This window comes from Nerophis ophidion, linkage group LG16, assembly GCF_033978795.1.
Source record: "Nerophis ophidion isolate RoL-2023_Sa linkage group LG16, RoL_Noph_v1.0, whole genome shotgun sequence".
NCBI lineage: Eukaryota > Metazoa > Chordata > Actinopteri > Syngnathiformes > Syngnathidae > Nerophis > Nerophis ophidion.
The window spans coordinates 12,730,418-12,749,556 of NC_084626.1; the positions used below are offsets into that span (position 1 = coordinate 12,730,418).

The following is a 19,139-nucleotide window of genomic DNA, read 5'->3' on the forward strand; positions in this document are numbered from 1 at the left end:
AAATGTTGTTCTTGAACTGTTGGACATTTTGCTCACGCATTTGTTCACAAAGTGCTGACCCTCACCCCATCCTTGTGTGTGAATGACTGAGCATTTCATGGAAGCTGCTTTTATACACAATCATGGCACCCACCTGTTCCCAATTAGCCTGTTCCCCTGTGGGGTGTTCCAAATAAGTGTTTGATGAGCATTCCTCAACTTTCTCAGTCTTTTTTGCAACTTGTGCCAACTTTTTTAAAACATGTTGCAGGCATCAAACTCCAAATGAGCTAATATTTGCAAAAAATAACAAAGTTTACCAGTTCGAATGTGAAATTGATTGTCTTCGCAGTCTATTCAATTGAATGTAGGTTGAAAAGGATTAGCAAATCATTGTATTCAGTTTTTATTTAACATTTACACAAACTGACTGATGTTTTTTACTCAGAGAGGCGTTTCAGACCACTGACTTTCTTTCTCTAAATTTAGGACGCTTACACAACGGGGAAACACTGTTTGGATAAGATAAGGACACTTTTTGTCCAGCTGTCTGAGGGGCCTCCGTCTTTCCGCAGTCACATCATTAGGTACACCTCTGTACAATCTCATGAGCTATTTCAAAAATGTATGCCTTTACAAAGATAATCATAGTCATAATTGTATTATTTCAAAACATATGCAAATTGTGTCTGTCTTCATGAATATATGCTGATCATCAGAATGGCAACAATACTGGGAGGAGGGGGTGCAAATATAATTAGCCATTATTTATCATGTGATTTATCAAGCATGAAACTGTTCTGCGGGATAGATGATGGACAGAGAATCCTTCGTCCTACATGTGTGTCAACATAGATGGACTGCCGGAAGAAAAAAAATAGCATTTTGTTTAATCAGCTATATAATTTTATAGCTATGACTTAATGAGCTGATTAAAACAAATTAAAATTTGATTTGTTTTGGTGTCTGCTGGCGTTTTTTTTTTTATGCCGTTCTTTTTTTCAGTTAAGTAATTTATTATATTATTCTGTGTGGAGTTTGCTTGTCCTCCAAAGACATGCACCTGGGGATAGGTTGATTGGCAACAGTAAATTGGCCCGAGTGTGTGAATGTGAGTGTGAATGTTGTCTGTCTATCTGTGTTGGCCCTGCGATGAGATGGCGACTTGTCCAGGGTGTACCCCGACTTCCGCCCGATTGTAGCTGAGATAGGCACCAGTGCCCCCCGCGACCCCAAAGGGAATAAGCGGTAGAAAATGGATGGATGGATGGATGATAAAACTTCCCACGGTTTGTACGACCATTTTAAATGAAAATAATCGTAACACTGTGATTGATAACACTGATAAACTCAAGAACCAGTGACACTATTCATTAGGGGTGTGGGAAAAAATCCATCTGAATTTGAATCACGATTCTCACGTTGTGCGATTCAGAATCCATTCTCATTTTTAAAAAAATCGATTTTTTTTTTTAATCAATCCAACAAAACAATACACAGCAACAGCATAACAATGCAATCCAATTCCAAAACCAAACCTGACCCAGCAACACTCAGAACTGCAATAAAAAGAGAAATTGAGAAGACACAAACACGACACAGAACAAACCAAAAGTAGTGAAACAAAAATGAATATTATCAAGAACAGTATCAATATTAGTTATAATTTCAGCACAGCAATGATTAAAAATCCCTCATTGACATTATCATTAGACATTTATACAAATAAAAAAAAAAGGACATTAGTGTCATAAGCTTGTCCGGTTACTTTTAGACCTCCACCCCAGATCACACCTCAATCCAACCCACTTCTCCAAAGTGGGCTGGCTCAGGGTGGAGGACAGAGTAAAACAACTTGCACTGAGCCTAGTCTATAAAATCCGCTACACCTCCTTGATACCGAAGTACATGTCAAACTACTTCCTTAACGTAATTGACCGCCATAACCACAACACCGGGGGGAGCTCCATAAACCACGTTAAACCTAGATTCCGATCTAACAAAGGTCTTAACTCATTTTCTTTCTATGCCACATCAATGTGGAATGCACTCCCAACAGGTGTAAAAGTAAGTGCATCTCTATCTTCCTTCAAAACCGCTCTAAAACAACAGCTCCAGGCAACTTCAACACTTTACTAATATCCTCCTCCATTCACGTCCCATCTCCCCGGATTATAAACAACCTAATGTAAATAAGCAAAGGTATTACTAATGTATATACTTGTTTTTATGCTATTTGAACCCTCTATGTTCTCTGCTGGTTGTACATATCCTACTAAGTAAGACCTACACTGTTTCAATGTCCACATTTCTCTGTTGATGCAATTGTTGATGATTGAAGTACTGATATCAACCAAAGCTCCTCATCCCACCCCCCGGATTGTAAATAATGTAAATAATTCAATGTATATACTATGATGATTAACCTGTGTGATGACTGTATTATGCTAATAATATATATTTGTACCATGAATTGATTAACGTGGATCCCGACTTAAACAAGTTTAAAAACTTATTGGGGTGTTACCATTTAGTGGTCAATTGTACGGAATATGTACTGAACTGTGCAATCTACTAATAAAAGTTTCAATCAATCAATTAAAGTCACAGTGGCTTACACTTGCATCGCATCTCATAAGCTTGACAACACACTTTGTCCAATGTTTTCACAAAGATAAAATAAGTCATATTTTTGTTTCGTTTAATAGTTAAAACAAATGTACATTATTGCAATCAGTTGATAAAATATTGTCCTTTACAATTTTATAAAAGCTTTTTACAAAAATCTACTACTCTGCTAGCATGTTAGCAGACTGGTGTAGATCCTGCTGAAATCCTATGTATTGAATGAATACAGAATCGTTTTGAATCGGGGAAAAATCGTTTTTGAATCGAGAATCGTGTTGCTTTGAAAAAAAAATAAAAAATTTTTGAATCTAATCGTGACCCCAAGAATCGATATTGAATCGAATCGTGGGACACCCAAAGATTTGCAGCCCTATTATTCATTTACTGGAGGAACAAGCTAGCATGAAAACAAGAGACAATAACGTCTTTCTCTATTTAAAAAGGACATTCCCCGATCGAAATGTATACAAACACATTACTGTCCGAGCAACTAAGAGATTGTGATATATGGTCATGGCGTGGCTCAGGTGGTAGAGCGGCCATGCCAGCAACTCGAGGGTTCCAGGCTTGAGTCCAACTTCTGCCAACGAAGTCACAACCTTTGTGTCCTTCAGCAAGACACTTCACCCTTGATCCTGATGGGTCCTGGTTAGCACCTTGCATGACAGCTCCCACCATCAGTGTGTGAATGGGTGAATGTGGAAATAGTGTCAAAGCGCTTCGAGTACATTGAAGGTAGAAAAGTGCTATACAAGTATAACCCATTCACCATATTCATTTGTTAGCCCACAGGCTGTATTCTCTTAGACAAAGAGATCGATAGATACTCAAAGCAATACGACAACAGGAAGTGAATTTGGGTGATGTCAAATAAACCGGACGTGACGCACCCAACAGGTTTTTTTTTCAAGATCATTAAAAAAACACAAACTTTTACAAATTAAAACAAAGAAAATAAACATTGTACTCTCAAATAAAAATAATATGGCTCTTAAAGAGGAACTGCACTTTGTTGGAATGTTGCCTACCAATCACAACACCTGTCTTTGTTTAATGCATTCTAAAAGTGCATTTATTCCGCCAGCAAAGCCTTCTAAATAACTGTTCAAAAAGGAAAAACAATACTCCATTTACATGTCGTCACCTGAATATTAACCAAATATTACCCATCTTGTTATTGTAAGCGCGAACATTAAGGACCTCCATTTAACGGCGAATTGATCCGAGAGAGGCAACTTCCTTCTGCTGCTGAATCATCAGCTGGTGAGCTGCTTTCTCGCCCTGCAGCTCGTAAAAGTGTATTCCAGATTATAAATTATGCCTCTCACCTTGATAGTAAAATAATGTGGACATAAAGTTTTACAGCCAATTTAGACTCTGAAATGGGGAGAAAGACATAAAAGATGCTGGCTTGCACCCACCCTTTTTTTTAATCCTTTTCAAGGATTATGAGACATTCTTTACCTGAATGGGAATATATCAACATCCCAGCAGCCGGCATCCTATTGACAGCTGACATTGTACAGTAAAGTTAAAGTTAAAGTACCAATATTTGTCACACACATACTAGATGTGGCAAAATTATTCTCTGCATTTGACCCATCACCCTTGATCACCCCCTGGGAGGTGAGGGGAGCAGTGGGCAGCAGCGGTGTCGCGCCCAGAAATCATTTATGGTGATTTAACCCCCAATTCCAACCCTTAATGCTGAGTGCCAAGCAGGGAGGTAATGGGTCCCATTTTTATAGTCTTTGGTATGACTCAGCCGGGATTTGAACTCACGACCTACCGATCTCAGGGCGGACACTCGAACAACTTGGCCACTGAGTAGGTTAGTTACATTAAGTCAGGGCCTGGCAATATTGCCTTTTTCTAATACCGTGATATTTTTAGGCCATGTCGCGATATACGATATATTTCTCGGTATTTTACCTTAGCCTTGAATGAACACTGGATACATATAATCACAGCAGGATGATTCTATGTGTCTACATTAAAACATTCTTGTTCATAATGCATTAATATATGCTACTTTTAAACTTTCATGCAGAGAAGGAAATCACAACTAAGTCAATTTACCAAAACTGTGTTTATTAAAGTTATTAACAGGTGACTTTTCAAATGATGCTACTTTTGGTAGCAACGCTTGTGCCCCACACTTGACAAATTAAAGTTGTCTATTCGACATATTCCTGCTTGAAGCCAAACCACTGCCAGACTATAGACCCCGTGCAGTTTTTCTTGGGAATTAATTATTCCTTCATTTGTTACCAGATTCACACCTTCTTTCTCTCGCAACAACCCGCTAGCATCACAGCTAACGTTAGCCATGCTGCTACCTCTCTGCTGGGCGAGGGCGTACAGTAAGTGATGTTTTATTATGCTTGTTGGCTCTCATGAAGTCTGCAGTGAGTAATAGTCAGTGCTGTTGTTGGAAGGAAAACGCAAACATAAGTCAAATTAATGCATACAAATGATGAAAATACGTACCGTGCCTTACATTACATTACATAAATACTTGCAGCGTATATATAAAACCATGATGGAGGTGTTTGGATGTTTTTAAACGCTTTAAAAGAGGAATAGAGCGACTTCCATAAGCTCCATTGTAAGCAGACTTTTGCTCGCATTTATTGAATGCATAAAAAAACAATACCTGTGTGTTTGTCTTACATAAGGATTGTGAATGATAGGCAAATTCCCCGCAAAAAGTGCAGTTCCTTTTTAAGTAGCCAGAACAATGTTATATATAACATATTGCTTCTGCCAAGAAAGTTAAAGACAAGTTTAAGTACCAACGATTGTCTCACACACTAGGTGTGGTGAAATTTGTCCTCTGCATTTGACCCATCCCCCTGTTCCACTCCCTGGGAGGTGAGGGGAGCAATGGGGAGCAATGGGCAGCAGCGGTGTCGCGCCCGGGAATCATTTTGGTGATTTAACCCCCAATTCCAACCCTTGATGCTGAGTGCTAAGCAGGGAGGTAATGGGCCCCATTTTTATAGTCTTTGGTATGACTCAGCCTGGGTTTCAACTCACAACCTACCGATCTCAGGGCGGACACTCTAACCACTAGGCCAGTGGTTCTCAACCTTTTTTCACTGATGTACCCCCTGTGAACCTTTTTTTAATTCAAGTACCCCCTAATCAGAGCAAAGCATTTTTGGTTGAAAAAAAGAGATAAAGAAGTAAAATACAGCACTATGTCATCAGTTTCTGATTTATTAAATTGTATAACGGTTCAAAATATTGCTCAATTGTGGTGGTCTTTCTTGAAGTATTTGGAAAAAAAGATATAAAAAATAACTAAAAACTTGTTGAAAAATAAACAAAAGATTCAATTATAAAGACTTCTACGCATAGAAGTAATCATCAACTTAGAGTGCCCTATTTGGGGATTGTAATAGAGATCCATCTGGATTCATCAACTTAATTCTAAACCCTCACAAAAAAATACACCTTTAACATCAATATTTATGGAACATGTCCACAGAAAATCTAGCTGTCAACACTGAATGTTGCATTGTTGTATTTCTTTTCACAATTTATGAACTTACATTCATATTTTGTTGAAGTATTATTAAATATTTTTATAAAGGATTTTTGAATTGTTGCTATTTTTAGAATATTAAAAAAAAAATCTCACATAACCCTTGGCATACCTTCAAGTACCCCCAGGGGTACGCGTACCCCCATTTGAGAACCAATGCACTAGGCCACTGAATATGTAGAAAGTACATTTATTTTTTTAAATAGTGGGTTTTATAACAATGTGTTTATTCATTTTAGTAATTTAAAACAAGAGTGATTGGAGCACATACGTGTTCGTCACAAAAAACATTCATTAAGTTTGGTTCTTTTATGAAATTATGGGTCGACTGAAAATGTGACCAAATATGCTGGGTTAAAAGTATACATACAGCAATGTTAATATTTGCTTACATGTCCCCTGGCAAGTTTCACTGCAATAAGGCACTTTTGGTAGCCATCCACAAGAGTCTGGCAAGCTTTTGGTTGAGTTTTTGACCATTCTCCTTGACAAAATTGGTGCAGTTCAGCTAAATTTGTTGGTTTTCTGACTTGGACTTGTTTCTTCAGCATTGTTCACATGTTTAAGTCAGGACTTTGGGAAGGCCATTCTAAAACCTTAATTCTACCCTGATTTAGCCATTCCTTTACCACTGTTGACCTGTGTTTAGGGTCATTGTCCTGTTGGAACACTCAACTGTGCCCAAGACCCAACCTCCGGGCTGATGATTTTAGGTTGTCCTGAAGAATTGGATAATCCTCCTTTTTAATTGTCCCATTTACTCTCTGTAAAGCACCAGTTCCATTGGCAGCAATACAGGCCCAGAGTGTAATACTACCACCACCATGCTTGACGGTAGGGTTGGTGTTCCTTGGATTAAAAGGCCTCACCTTTTCTCCTCCAAACAAATTGCTGGGTATTGTAGCCAAACAGCTCAATTTTGGTTTCATCTGTCCACAGAACTTTTCTCCAGGTCTTATCTTTGTCCATGTGATGTCAGATGAAACAAAAATTGAGCTGTTTGACCACAGCAGATTTGGTCACATTTTCAGTAGTGTTAGGATCTGGTGAGGTGGATCCCAAGGATGCAGAGACATTTTGTTTGTGGAGAATAGTTCTTCCTTTTATTTTGGAGGAAGGATGACGTCGCAAAACAAAGGCGATGGTGGTTAACACAAAAACACACCATGTAAAACTACAACGATAAATTACCAACATTAAACCAAAAGCGCTATACAAGGCTAGGAATAATACTTAATGAAAGAAGTTAAACAGAGAAACAAAGTACAAAATAAAAGCGCTAGACAAGGCTAGGAAAAATACTTCATGAAAGAAGTTAAACAGAAAAACTAGGTACAAAATAAAAGCGCTAGACTAGGCTAGATAAATACAGGCAAACCTAAGATGATGCACAAGTCGAACTAGAGTCGGCTGGCGAGACAAATGACACATGCGTCTGTGGCAAGCAGTTGACAAAGTTCCGGCGCTCCCAGGCCGTCAGCAGCCAGGTTAAATAGGCTGACCCTAATCAACATCAGGTGTGTGCTGCTGCCCTGCGCCAGCTGCAATCCATACTGTGGACGAGCGAGAGAGTGAACATGGTGTGCAGACAAAAACAGGAATGAGCAAGGAAAATTCAGATCACCACAAGTAGACCCATAATAAATACATAAAAGAACCAAACTTCATGAAAGATTTTTATGACCAACAACTATGTGCTCCAATCACTATATCACAAAAAAATAAGAGTTGTAGAAATTATTGGAAAGTCAAGATAGCCATGACATTATGTCCTTCCCAAGTGTAAGTAAACTTTTGACCACGAATGTATATACAAAATGTCAATTTTAATTCATTACAATTAATAAAAAAAACATAAATGCCTTACTTACCTATCAAGGAGAAAATTTGCAAGTTTGGCGTCAGATGAAAAAATCTTCTCCGCCTTCAATCGTCTCCATCTTTCAATGGCATCCCCGATACAAATCCTTGTTTTGTTCCTGGCTTTGTCATGAATAAGTTAAGAATCGTAATGACGCCTTTTAGATTTACTAAAGTCTGACATGTTTAGTAACTTTACCAGTGGCAGTAGCCAGACGAAGGTGACGGTGGGTAACTGGCAACCTGGATGTGACACACTCACAGACTTTTTAATTGGTGAGATGGTAGAGAGCGGGACATCAAAATGACAACAATAAAAATATTTTGGGGCTGTGAATCTAATTTGGAAATGAGCATATCCCGGCTGAAATACTGTTATCAGTAATAGAGGTATTCGAAAAGAAACATGATTTATTAATGTCTTTTGACATGTCAGGGCCATTTGATGATGAAAAAGATATATAGATAGTACTTTATTGATTCCTTCAGGAGAGTTCCCTCATTAAAATTAAAATTCCAGCAGCAGAATTGAGATCAAAATTAAAAAGTCAAAAGTAAATAATGGGGGTATAAATGGAAACCAAATAGAAACATATTAGAATAAAAATAAAAAGCAACAATGAGAATAAAAATATGACAGTAAAATAAGAATATAAAAAAAGAGAAACTAGGCAGTAGTGACCATGTTATGAAAAACATGGTCACTATGATACATTTGTATTACAATCCTTGAACAAAGTAACAGTGAAATTCAATGGAATAATCACTGAATAGAGAACTGGGGGTGGGATTAAATAAGGTATCTTCTTCCCACTGCCTTTCAGGCAAAACTGGACAATCATGTATTACACACTATACATTACCTTTTGCAATATATCAATTTATATTATTATGTGTTGTCAAACTTGAACTTTTTTTTTGTTTTTTATTATTATTATTTTTATGTCATTGCCTGAAATAAATAAATGAAAATGAAAAAGTATTACACTCTTTTTGTTTTGCAACCGCTGTCATCCTAATACCCCCCCTTGCTCCCCAGAGAGGTGTTGTGGGACAAAGGAGTTTTTTAGTCTAATTGTCCTGCACTTGGGATGAAGCAGTCTAGCACTGAATAGGCTCCTTTGGCTACTGATAACGCTATGCAGAGGGTGACTGGCATCATCCAGGATGCTCAATAGTTTTTCCACAGTCCTCTTCTCTGCCACCGTCGTAGAACCGGCCCGCCTGATCAGTTTCTCCAGTCCGGAGCTGTCCTTCTTAGATGTACTGCCCCCCCAGCACACTACCATGTAGTACATGGTACATGTAGTCCATCTATTTACTACCGCTTATTCCCTTTGGGGTCGCGGGGGGCGCTGGTGCCTATCTCAGCTAAAATCAGGCGGAAGGCGGGGTACACCCAGGACAAGTCGACACCTCATCGCAGGGTACATGTAGTTTTAATTTGAATTTTGCTGATGGAACTCTTGGAATCAATAAAGTACTATCTATCTACAGAACACTTGCAAGCACAGACTGCTAGTACATCCACAAGAGTTTTTCACAGATGTTGAAGGAGCGCAGCCTCCTCAGAAAGTACAGCCTGCTCTGTCCTTTCCTGTACAAGTGGTCCGTGTTAATGATTACATATGGCTCCTTTGAAAAATTTAACAATTTAACAATGCAATAATAATGAAAACCGTGATAATTTGGGTCACAATAACCGTGATATGAAATGTTCATAGCGTTACATTCCTATTCCATGAACACGCTGCTGTGTTGAGATGGTCCACCGCCTCCCAGTCAGTGCACTAAAAACAGTTTCTGTTGTCCATAGCTCGCTGCTCTGTATTGCAGATATTGTGTTGCAGATTTTAGACGAGTGCTACTCGTTTAAACATCACACAAAGGCTGCAGAGCATAATAAAATGAATGTGGAGGGAAATTAGTTGTTCTATGGCCACAGCCATTAGTACATGCAAAACCTCATTTAAATAAGGCAGTCGGCCCCACTTGTTGTCAATTGCACACGCAGTCTTAGTACAAACCCCGTTTCCATATGAGTTGGGAAATTGTGTTGGATGTAAATATAAACGGAATACAATGATTTGCAAATCATTTTCAACCCATATTCAATGGAATCCACTACAAAGACAAGATATTTGATGTTCAAACTCCATCCATTCATCCATTTCTACCGCTTATTCCCTTTGGGGTCGCGGGGGCGCTGGTGCCTAACTTATAAACTTTATTTTTTTTTTGCAAATAATAATTAACTTTGAATTTTATATGAACGGAATACAATGTAGCGATGAACTGTATTTAGTGACAGTGGTTTTCTGAAGTGTTTCTGAGCCCATGTGGTGATATCCTTTAGAGATTGATGTCATTTTTTTATACAGTGCTGTCTGAGGAATCGAAGGTCACGGTCATTCAATGTTGGTTTCCGGCCATGCCGCTTACGTGGAGTGATTCCTCCAGATTCTCTGAACCTTTTGATGATATTATGGACCGTATATGTTGAAATCCCTAAATTTCTTGCAATTGCACTTTGAGAAACGTTGTTCTTAAACTGTTTGACTGATCTGTTGACTTTATCAGTATTTATTCCCACCTTTCCCAACTTCTTTGGCACGTGTCGCTGGCATCAAGTTCTAAAGTTAATGATCATTTGCAATAAAATAAAATGTTTATCAGTTTGAACATCAAATATCTTGTCTTTGTGGTTTATTCAACTGAATATGGGTTGAAAAGGATTTGCAAATCATTTTGTTGCGTATACTGTATATTTACATCTAAGACAATTTCACCACTCACATGGAAACAAGGTTTGTAGATCCCACGCCAACTAATAGCACACGCAATGTTGTCGTTTGCACACATGTGGTATTTGGGTCTCAGTAGATGAGGCCCATGGTGACATCAAACCAGTTCTAATAATCTTTACAAATGACTGACGGATACGTCCCTTATGAAACAAGTCTTACCGATGAAAATTAGCAGAATCCCGACCAGGATTTGTAGGATGAGGGAGACGCTGATGAGCACGATGAGCGGCACGTAGAAGGAGAAGCTCGGCCCTTGTTCCATCACAGCCTTCAGCTGCGACGCGTTGGCCATCAGCAGCGCCACGTCCAGCATGCTCTCTGCCATGCTCTTCTTGTTGGCGTAGTGGTTCATGTTCAACGGCCTCGTCCGCTGCCTCGTAGGACCGCGCAGTGGAACCTGCCACACAAAACACCACTTTTACTTCAGCTCCTGTTACAGTACTGTAGTACACACTACTTTTACTTCAACTACTAATACAGTACTGTAGCACACACCACTTTTACTTCAACTACTAATACAGTACTGTAACACACACCACTTTTACTTCAACTACTAATACAGTACTGTAGTGCACACTACTTTTACTTCAGCTCATGTTACAGTACTGTAGTACACACTACTTTTACTTCAGTACTGTAGTAAACACAACTTTTTAATTCAGCTCCTGATACAATACTTTAGTACACACTACTTTTACTTGAGCTCCTGATACAGTACTGTAGTACACAAAACTCATACTGACACAACTAATAAGGCACTGTACTATGCAATATTTACTCAAAGTACTAATACGGACTGTAGTACACAACAAAACATTTACTTGAGGTACTAATATAGTACTGTAGTACAAAACATTTCCTTGAGGTACAAATACAGACTGTAGTACAACATTTACTTGAGCAACTAATACAGTACTGTAGTACACTACCTTGAATTGATTAACCTGGACCCCGACTTAAACAAGTTGAAAATCTTATTTGGGTGTTACCATTTAGTGGTCAATTGTACGGAATATGTACTGTAATGTGCAATCTACTAACAAAAGTTTCAATTAAAAAAAACAATATTTACTCACGGTACTAATACAGTACTGTAGTACACAACAAAACATTTACTTGAGGTACTAATACAGACTGTAGTACGCAACATTTACTTGAGGTACTAGTATAGACTGTGGTATACAACATTTACTAGAGGTACTGATATAGACTGTAGTATACAACATTTACTAGAGCTACTAATATAGACTGTAGTATACAACATTTACTAGAGGTACTAATATAGACTGTAGTATACAACATTTACTTGAGGTACTAATACGGACTGTACTACACAACATTTACATGAGGTACTAATACAGACTGTAGTAATCAACATTTATTTGAGGTACTAATATAGACTGTAGTACACAACATTTACTTGAGGTACTAATACAGACTGTAGTACACAAAATGTACTTGAGCTAGTGATACGGTACTGCAGTACACAGCAAAACAATTATTGAGCTACTAATACAGATCTGTAGTACCCAACATTTACTTGAGGTACTGATAGAGTACTGTAGTACAGGACATTTACTTGAGGTACTAACACATAATTGTGGTAAACAACATTTGCTTGAGGTACTAATAGAGTACTGTAGTACACATTTACTTGAGGTACTAATACAGACTGTAGTAATCAACATTTACTTGAGGTACTAATATAGACTGTAGTACACAACATTTACTTGAGATACTAATACAGACTGTAGTAATCAACATTTATTTGAGGTACTAATATAGACTGTAGTACACAACATTTACTTGAGGTACTAAAACAGACTATAGTACACAAAATGTACTTGAGCTAGTGATACAGTACTGCAGTACACAGCAAAACAATTATTGAGCTACTAATACAGATCTGTAGTACCCAACATTTACTTGAGGTACTGATAAAGTACTGTAGTACAGGACATTTACTTGAGGTACTAACACATAATTGTGGTAAACAACATTTGCTTGAGGTACTAATAGTGTAATGTAGTACACAACATTTACTTGAGGTACTAATATACTACTGTAGTCGTAGTAGTAGTAGTAGTACACAACAATTACCTGAGGTACTAATACAGTACTGTAGTATACAGCAAAACATTTGGTTGAAGTACTAATACAGTGCTGTGGTACAATAAACATTTACTTGGGGCACTACTGTAGTACAGTACTGTGGTACAATTATTTACGTACTTGAGATACTAACACAATACTGTTGTACAATAAACATGTATTTGTGCTACTATACAGTAGTGTGGCACAATAAACATATTAACATTAACTTGTGGTACTACTAAAATACAGGAATGCGGTATAATGAACCTTTACTTGTGATACTACAATATTACAGTACTGTGGTATAATAAACATTAACTTGTGGTACTACTGTAATACAGTACAGTGGTATAGTAAACATTTACCTGTAGTACTACTATAATAGAGTTCTGTAGTACAATAAACATTTTCTTGTCATACTACTAAAATACAGTACTATGGTATAACACACATTTACTTGTGGTACTATGTGGTATAATAAACATTTGCTGTTAGTGTAGTGGACAATTTCTGTCCTAGGGTTACCTCCAAACTAAATGCATTGGGAGGGACATGTCACATAAGAGGTCAAGTCACTCTGAACATTGAACAGTTACATAAGTTGTTATGATACAAATCAGGCCATCATGGAGCGTATAAATATGAAAGGAAGACCAAGCCTGAGATGCGCTCTTATTAATTCCTTTCACGAGGGTGCACCATCTTTCGTCTCCGGAGACACTGTTTTCATATCGATTCAATCCAACTTTGAACTATCTGATTGTGAGTAATTAAAACTGTAGTAACAAACTCTCTATTGTTCCTGTTGAAGATTCTGACTTTTCGACCACATAAAATTGGCGTCACGAACAGGATGAGGCCCTGGGTTGAATCCCCGACATTTCCACCACATTAGTACTACTATAATACAGTACTGTGGTATAACACACATTTAATAGTGGCCGCGACCCCAAGAGGGCCAAGCGGTAGAAAATAGATGGATGGATTACTATAATACAGTACAGTGGTACAATAAACATTTACTTGTGGTACTTTTATAATAACCTCCCTGCTTGTTGGCACTCAGCATTAAGGGTTGGAATTGGGGGTTAAATCACCATAAATGATTCCCGGGTGCGGCACCACTGCTGCCCACTGCTCCCCTCACCTCCTAGGGGGTGATCAAGGGTGATGGGTCAAATGCAGAGAATAATTTCGCCACATCTAGTATGTGTGTGACAATCATTGGTACTTTAACTTTAATACAGCACTCATGTATAATAAACATTTACTTGTACTAATATAATACAGTGCTGTGGTATAATAAACCGAACACCTCCCTAGGGAGGTGTTTAGGGCACGTCCAACCGGTAGGAGGCCACGGGGAAGACCCAGGACACGTTGGGAAGACTATGTCTCCCGGCTGGCCTGGGAACGCCTCGGGATCCCCCGGCAAGAGCTAGACGGAGTGGCTGGGGAAAGGGAAGTCTGGGTTTCCCTGCTTAGGCTGTTGCCCCCGCGACCCGACCTCGGATAAGCGGAAGAAGATGGATGGATGGATGGTATAATAAACATTTACTTGTGGTACTACTATAATACAGTACCATGGTATAATAAACATTTACTTAGGGTACTACTGTAATATAGTACTGTGGTACAATAAACATTTACTTGTGGTACTACTATAGTACAGTACTGTGATATAATAAATATTTACTTGTGGTACTACTATAATACAGTACTGTGGTATAGTAAACATTTACTTGTGGTACTACTATAATACACCACTGTGGTACAAGCGCCATGAGCTTGTAAAAGTTTGAAATCCAAAAGTGTGTTTGCCTTTTTCTTACAAAAAGAAAAGAGGAAAAGTGTGATGATAAACATAGAACATGAAGTTTAACTTGTGTGGTTAAGTCCCTGTCCTGGCTGCTCAGTACAACATGTAATCCCACTTCAACACTGACAAGGGTCAAGGGTGAATAACATTATTATAATACGTTTTAGTTTTTTTTGTGTGTAAGTTACATTTTTATGTGGTGTTTACGTCTTTTTACACTTGAATGACAGTTAAGCATGTTGAGTATACTGTATGTCCCTTGTGGTTTTCACTAAACAAACACTGCTACAGGGTACTATTATTCACAACTTTTATATCATGCCTGTAAATTAGGTTTATGTTTGATCATGTTTATGTTTTGTTTTTGGACTCTTGTTTCCCGTTTTGCACTTCCTAGTTTTGTTTGTTTCCATAGTCACGCATTAGTTTCCACCTGATCTCCAAGTCACACCCCTGCCCTCAGTCCCACACCTGTTTCTCATCACCATAGCCACTATTTAAATCATTTGTTTTCTGTTCATCGGCCTGGGAACTTTGCTACTGCTTGTGCTTATGAATTCTGTTTGCTGTTTGCTGCACATCCTTCATGCCCTCGATCACCTGCCACGCACATTGCTGTTCATGCCCTTTGTTTTTGTCACAGTGCTTTGTTTTAATTTTTTTCATAGCCATGCCATAGTGCTGTTTTTGTTCATAGTTCATTATTATTCATGCCATCGAGCAAGTGTTTTTGTTTCATGTTTATATTTTGTAGTTTAGTATTCGTACCTCATTGTGAGCGCCCTTTGTTTGCTTTTTTTTGTATTTAGTGCGTAAATAAATTAAACATGTACTTACACTCATGTCTCGCTCGTGCAAATCATCCTTTGCGTGGAAGAAGCAAAACAAATCCAAGTCACAGTCCTGACATTTTATTTATGTATTATTTTTATTTTTGCCTTAGTTTGCTTCTTTTTGCACTTGAAGGAAAGTCAGGAGTGTTGAAATGTAAACTTAGAACATTGCCTGTTCATTTTGGAAAATTTTTATGATGGTTTGCTTTGAGAACACTTCCTTTATTTCCTGTGGTTGCATGTGAGCACACGAGAGGTCAACTGAAGGGAGCGAAAGACGTTTCCATCTCCAACAACTTCCACTGCCACTTATAAAAAGGTTATGTTGCACAAGTCAGCACAGTAATGACCATAAACCCTAAATATAGATTAGTAAGTGTTGTCCACTTGCATTCCCTTCTTAGGAAATCTCCAAATGACCATCCGCATCTGTTTTTATTTTGTTTGTTTAATTCCAGGGGAAATTCAATCATTTCCTTTTGTTATGGACACGCCATGAATACACGCGACGCACACACAAATAATCTTATAGACGTGCAGCAAATGATTAGAAGCAGCTTTCAGTAAAAGATGTGGCGCCACAGCCACAATAATAAACATATTATGGAATCAATTCCTCCAAAGTGTTAAAACAACTGATGGACATTTACAAGATTAGATCGGATTTATATGGGAAATTAAATGATATTACAGTACCGTATTTTCCGTACCATAGGGTGCACCAGATTATAAGGCGCACTGCCGATGAATGGTCTATTTTTGATCTCGTTTCATTTAGAGGTGCACCTGATTATAATACATCAGTTCCCAAAATGTATTGTTATTTTTGTCGACTAAAAAGTTGAGGAATTTTGTCGCCTAAAACTAAATTGGCTTAGATCAGTGGTCCTCAAACTTTTTTCAGTGATGTACCCCCTTTGAACATTTTTTTAATTCAAGTACCCCCTAATCAGAGCAAAGCATTTTTGGTTGAACAAAAGAAATAAAGAAGTAAAATACAGCACTGTGTCATCAGTTTCTGATTTATTAAATTGTATAACAGTGCAAAATATTGCTCATTTGTAGTGGTCTGTCTTGAACTATTTGGAAAAAAAGATATAAAAATAACTAAAAACTTGTTGAAAAATAAACAAGTTATTCAATTTTAAATAAAGATTTCTACACATTGAAGTAATCATCAACTTAAAGTGCCCTCTTTGGGGATTGTAATAAGAGATCCATCTGGATTCATGAACTTAAGTCCAATCATTTCTTCACAAAAAAAGGAATCTTTAAAATCAAAATTTATGGAACATGTCCACAAAAAATCTAGCTGTCAACACTGAATATTGCATTGTTGTATTTCTTTTCACAGTTTATGAACTTACATTCATATTTTGTTGAAGTATTATTCAATAAATATATTTATAAAGGATTTTTGAATTGTTGCTATTTTTAGAATATTTCAAAAAAAAAATCTCATGTACCTCTTGGCGTACCTTCAAGTACCCCCAGGGGTACGCGTACCCCCAATTGAGAACCACAGGTTTAGATGACTAAAATATGACTAAAACTAAAATCCATTTTCGTCAAAAGACTATCACTAAAGTAAAACAGCTGTGAGAATTAACACTTATGGGGAAAGACGGTAATAAAATTAGACTTCAAATTCATTTTTATTGTCATTCAAATTTGAACTTTACAGTACAGATAAGAACAAAATTTCTTTGCATAAGCTCATGGTAGTGCAGGATAAAAAAAACAATAAGGTGCAGATATAAATAAATAAATAACTGTACAGATAAATATATTGCACTCTTTCATATGCATCCACGTTTATGGATGTATGTTATATTTTCTTTTTATTCCAGCGAGTTATTCTGTCTCTTGTTTTAATGTTAGCATTTAAGCAAGCTAGGTGGCGCCAGTTAGTCCGCGAGTTTGTCAAAGTGCGGCTATTAAACATGTGTTTTTTTTCCATCATTTTTAATTTAATAACTAAAATTCAAATTTTAAAACAGCATATTTAATTGTCATTATTACCGTTTATCATTACATCTGTAGTTACACTCATTTAAGGATTAATCGAAGCAACAAAATATAAATCTATGCTATCTTCTAATCAATTGATTAATAATTGCAGCCCTTTTAGCGATGAGTATCGTTCACATTTGAACAAATAGGGTACAAATTCCAGTTACTTGCGAATCGATGCTGTACTCAACGGTACAAATTGTCATAACAGGGGTGGGGGGGGGTCTCAGCTTACTGCGAGGTTTGTTCTCCCGGGATGCAAACAAACTATTCCAGACGAGGCTTGCAGGTAGGAACATATTTATTAAACTAACTAAAAAATAACAGACAAACAACAGAGGCAAGTGTGCCTATCACACGCGGAAGCTAAGGCGAAAACTTAGCGCAGTAAAACATGGAACTATGGAACAGGAAAAAACTCTTAACTGTGGCATGAAATAAACAAGACTTACTGTGGCATGACCTATGGTATTGCATGAAACTATTAACGAACATAACTATGGCATGGAGCAAGTAGCATAACTGTGGAATCAGACATGGAACGAGCAGCATGAATTAAGTAATGAGGCCAGGACGACTGACTGGCAAAAACAGGCCTAAATAATGGTCTGCTTGATTAGAGCAGGTGCATGTCCCGAACACCAGAGGCAGGTGAAACTAATAAGTTGCCATGGTAACTAAACAAAAAAGGGAGCGCAAACAGGAACTAAAAGAGTCCAAAATATAACAAAAACATAATCCAGACCACAGCTCATGACACAAATTGTCGGTACTTTTGTGTGTGTTAATAAATATTAATTGTTTGACAACAAAATCATTTTTTTTTTATCGCAACATTTAAAAATGAGTTAAATATGACAACTGCTGTCCAGTTATCTGCTGTCCATTTTGTTTTACTATTGTTAAATTATCATTTGCAAGTATGAAAACTAAGTTCCAAAAATACAATAGGGTCCTCTGTCCCAAAGGGAACTTCAGTCCCTAATTAGAGTTGCAAGTCCAAGATGTTAGAAAGCGTTAGTGTACAGATTTTTTTTTTTTTGTGCCCTAAAATGGTAATACTGTAAGTATTGAACTTATTACACACCAGTTATTGGACTGTAACGCGCATCTTAGTTGTAGTTTTCAAAAATAGATTTGGAGGTGTTGAAATCGCCTTGTAAAGTTACTAATGCAAATCAGTAGCATGTAAATAGCAAAGCCAATGTAAATAACATCAATCTAGTGAGGGCTGGGCGATATATCGATATACTCGATATATATCGGGTTTGTCTCTATGCGATATAAAAAATGACTATATCGTGATATTCGAGTATACATTCTCACGCAGTTGCTTTTAGCTGCGGGCGTTACACTGCATGCGTTTCCAACTCTTTCTTGTCTCTCCTTCTCACAGAGACATAAACCAAGCGCTCCGTCTTACATACAATACTTCACGTGTGCAATGTCCCACGCTCCCGCAGAGCAGACATGGTAACGTTAGCTGTGATGCTAACGCTGGGTGGTAATACGAGAGAGAGAAGGTGCCAATCTGGTAACAAATGGAGGAAAATTAA

At 37.6% G+C, this 19,139-nt stretch overlaps 1 protein-coding gene across 2 annotated transcripts in view; it reads right to left on the bottom strand.

Moving 5' to 3' along the window:
- ninj1 (ninjurin 1) overlaps window positions 1–19,139 on the bottom strand; it is a 41,663-nt gene that overhangs the window by 6,531 nt on the left and 15,993 nt on the right. Inside the window, exons 2-3 of one of the 2 annotated variants that reach the window (XM_061874294.1) lie at window positions 10,961–11,221; window positions 993–8,140 (exon numbers count right to left, since the gene is read on the bottom strand). In XM_061874294.1, coding sequence (XP_061730278.1) covers window positions 8,084–8,140; window positions 10,961–11,221 — 318 coding nt within the window. In that variant the 3' untranslated portion in view covers window positions 993–8,083. Of the gene's footprint in view, window positions 1–992; window positions 8,141–10,960; window positions 11,222–19,139 lie in introns of those variants that run through there. The other variant, XM_061874293.1, reaches the window with a different exon arrangement.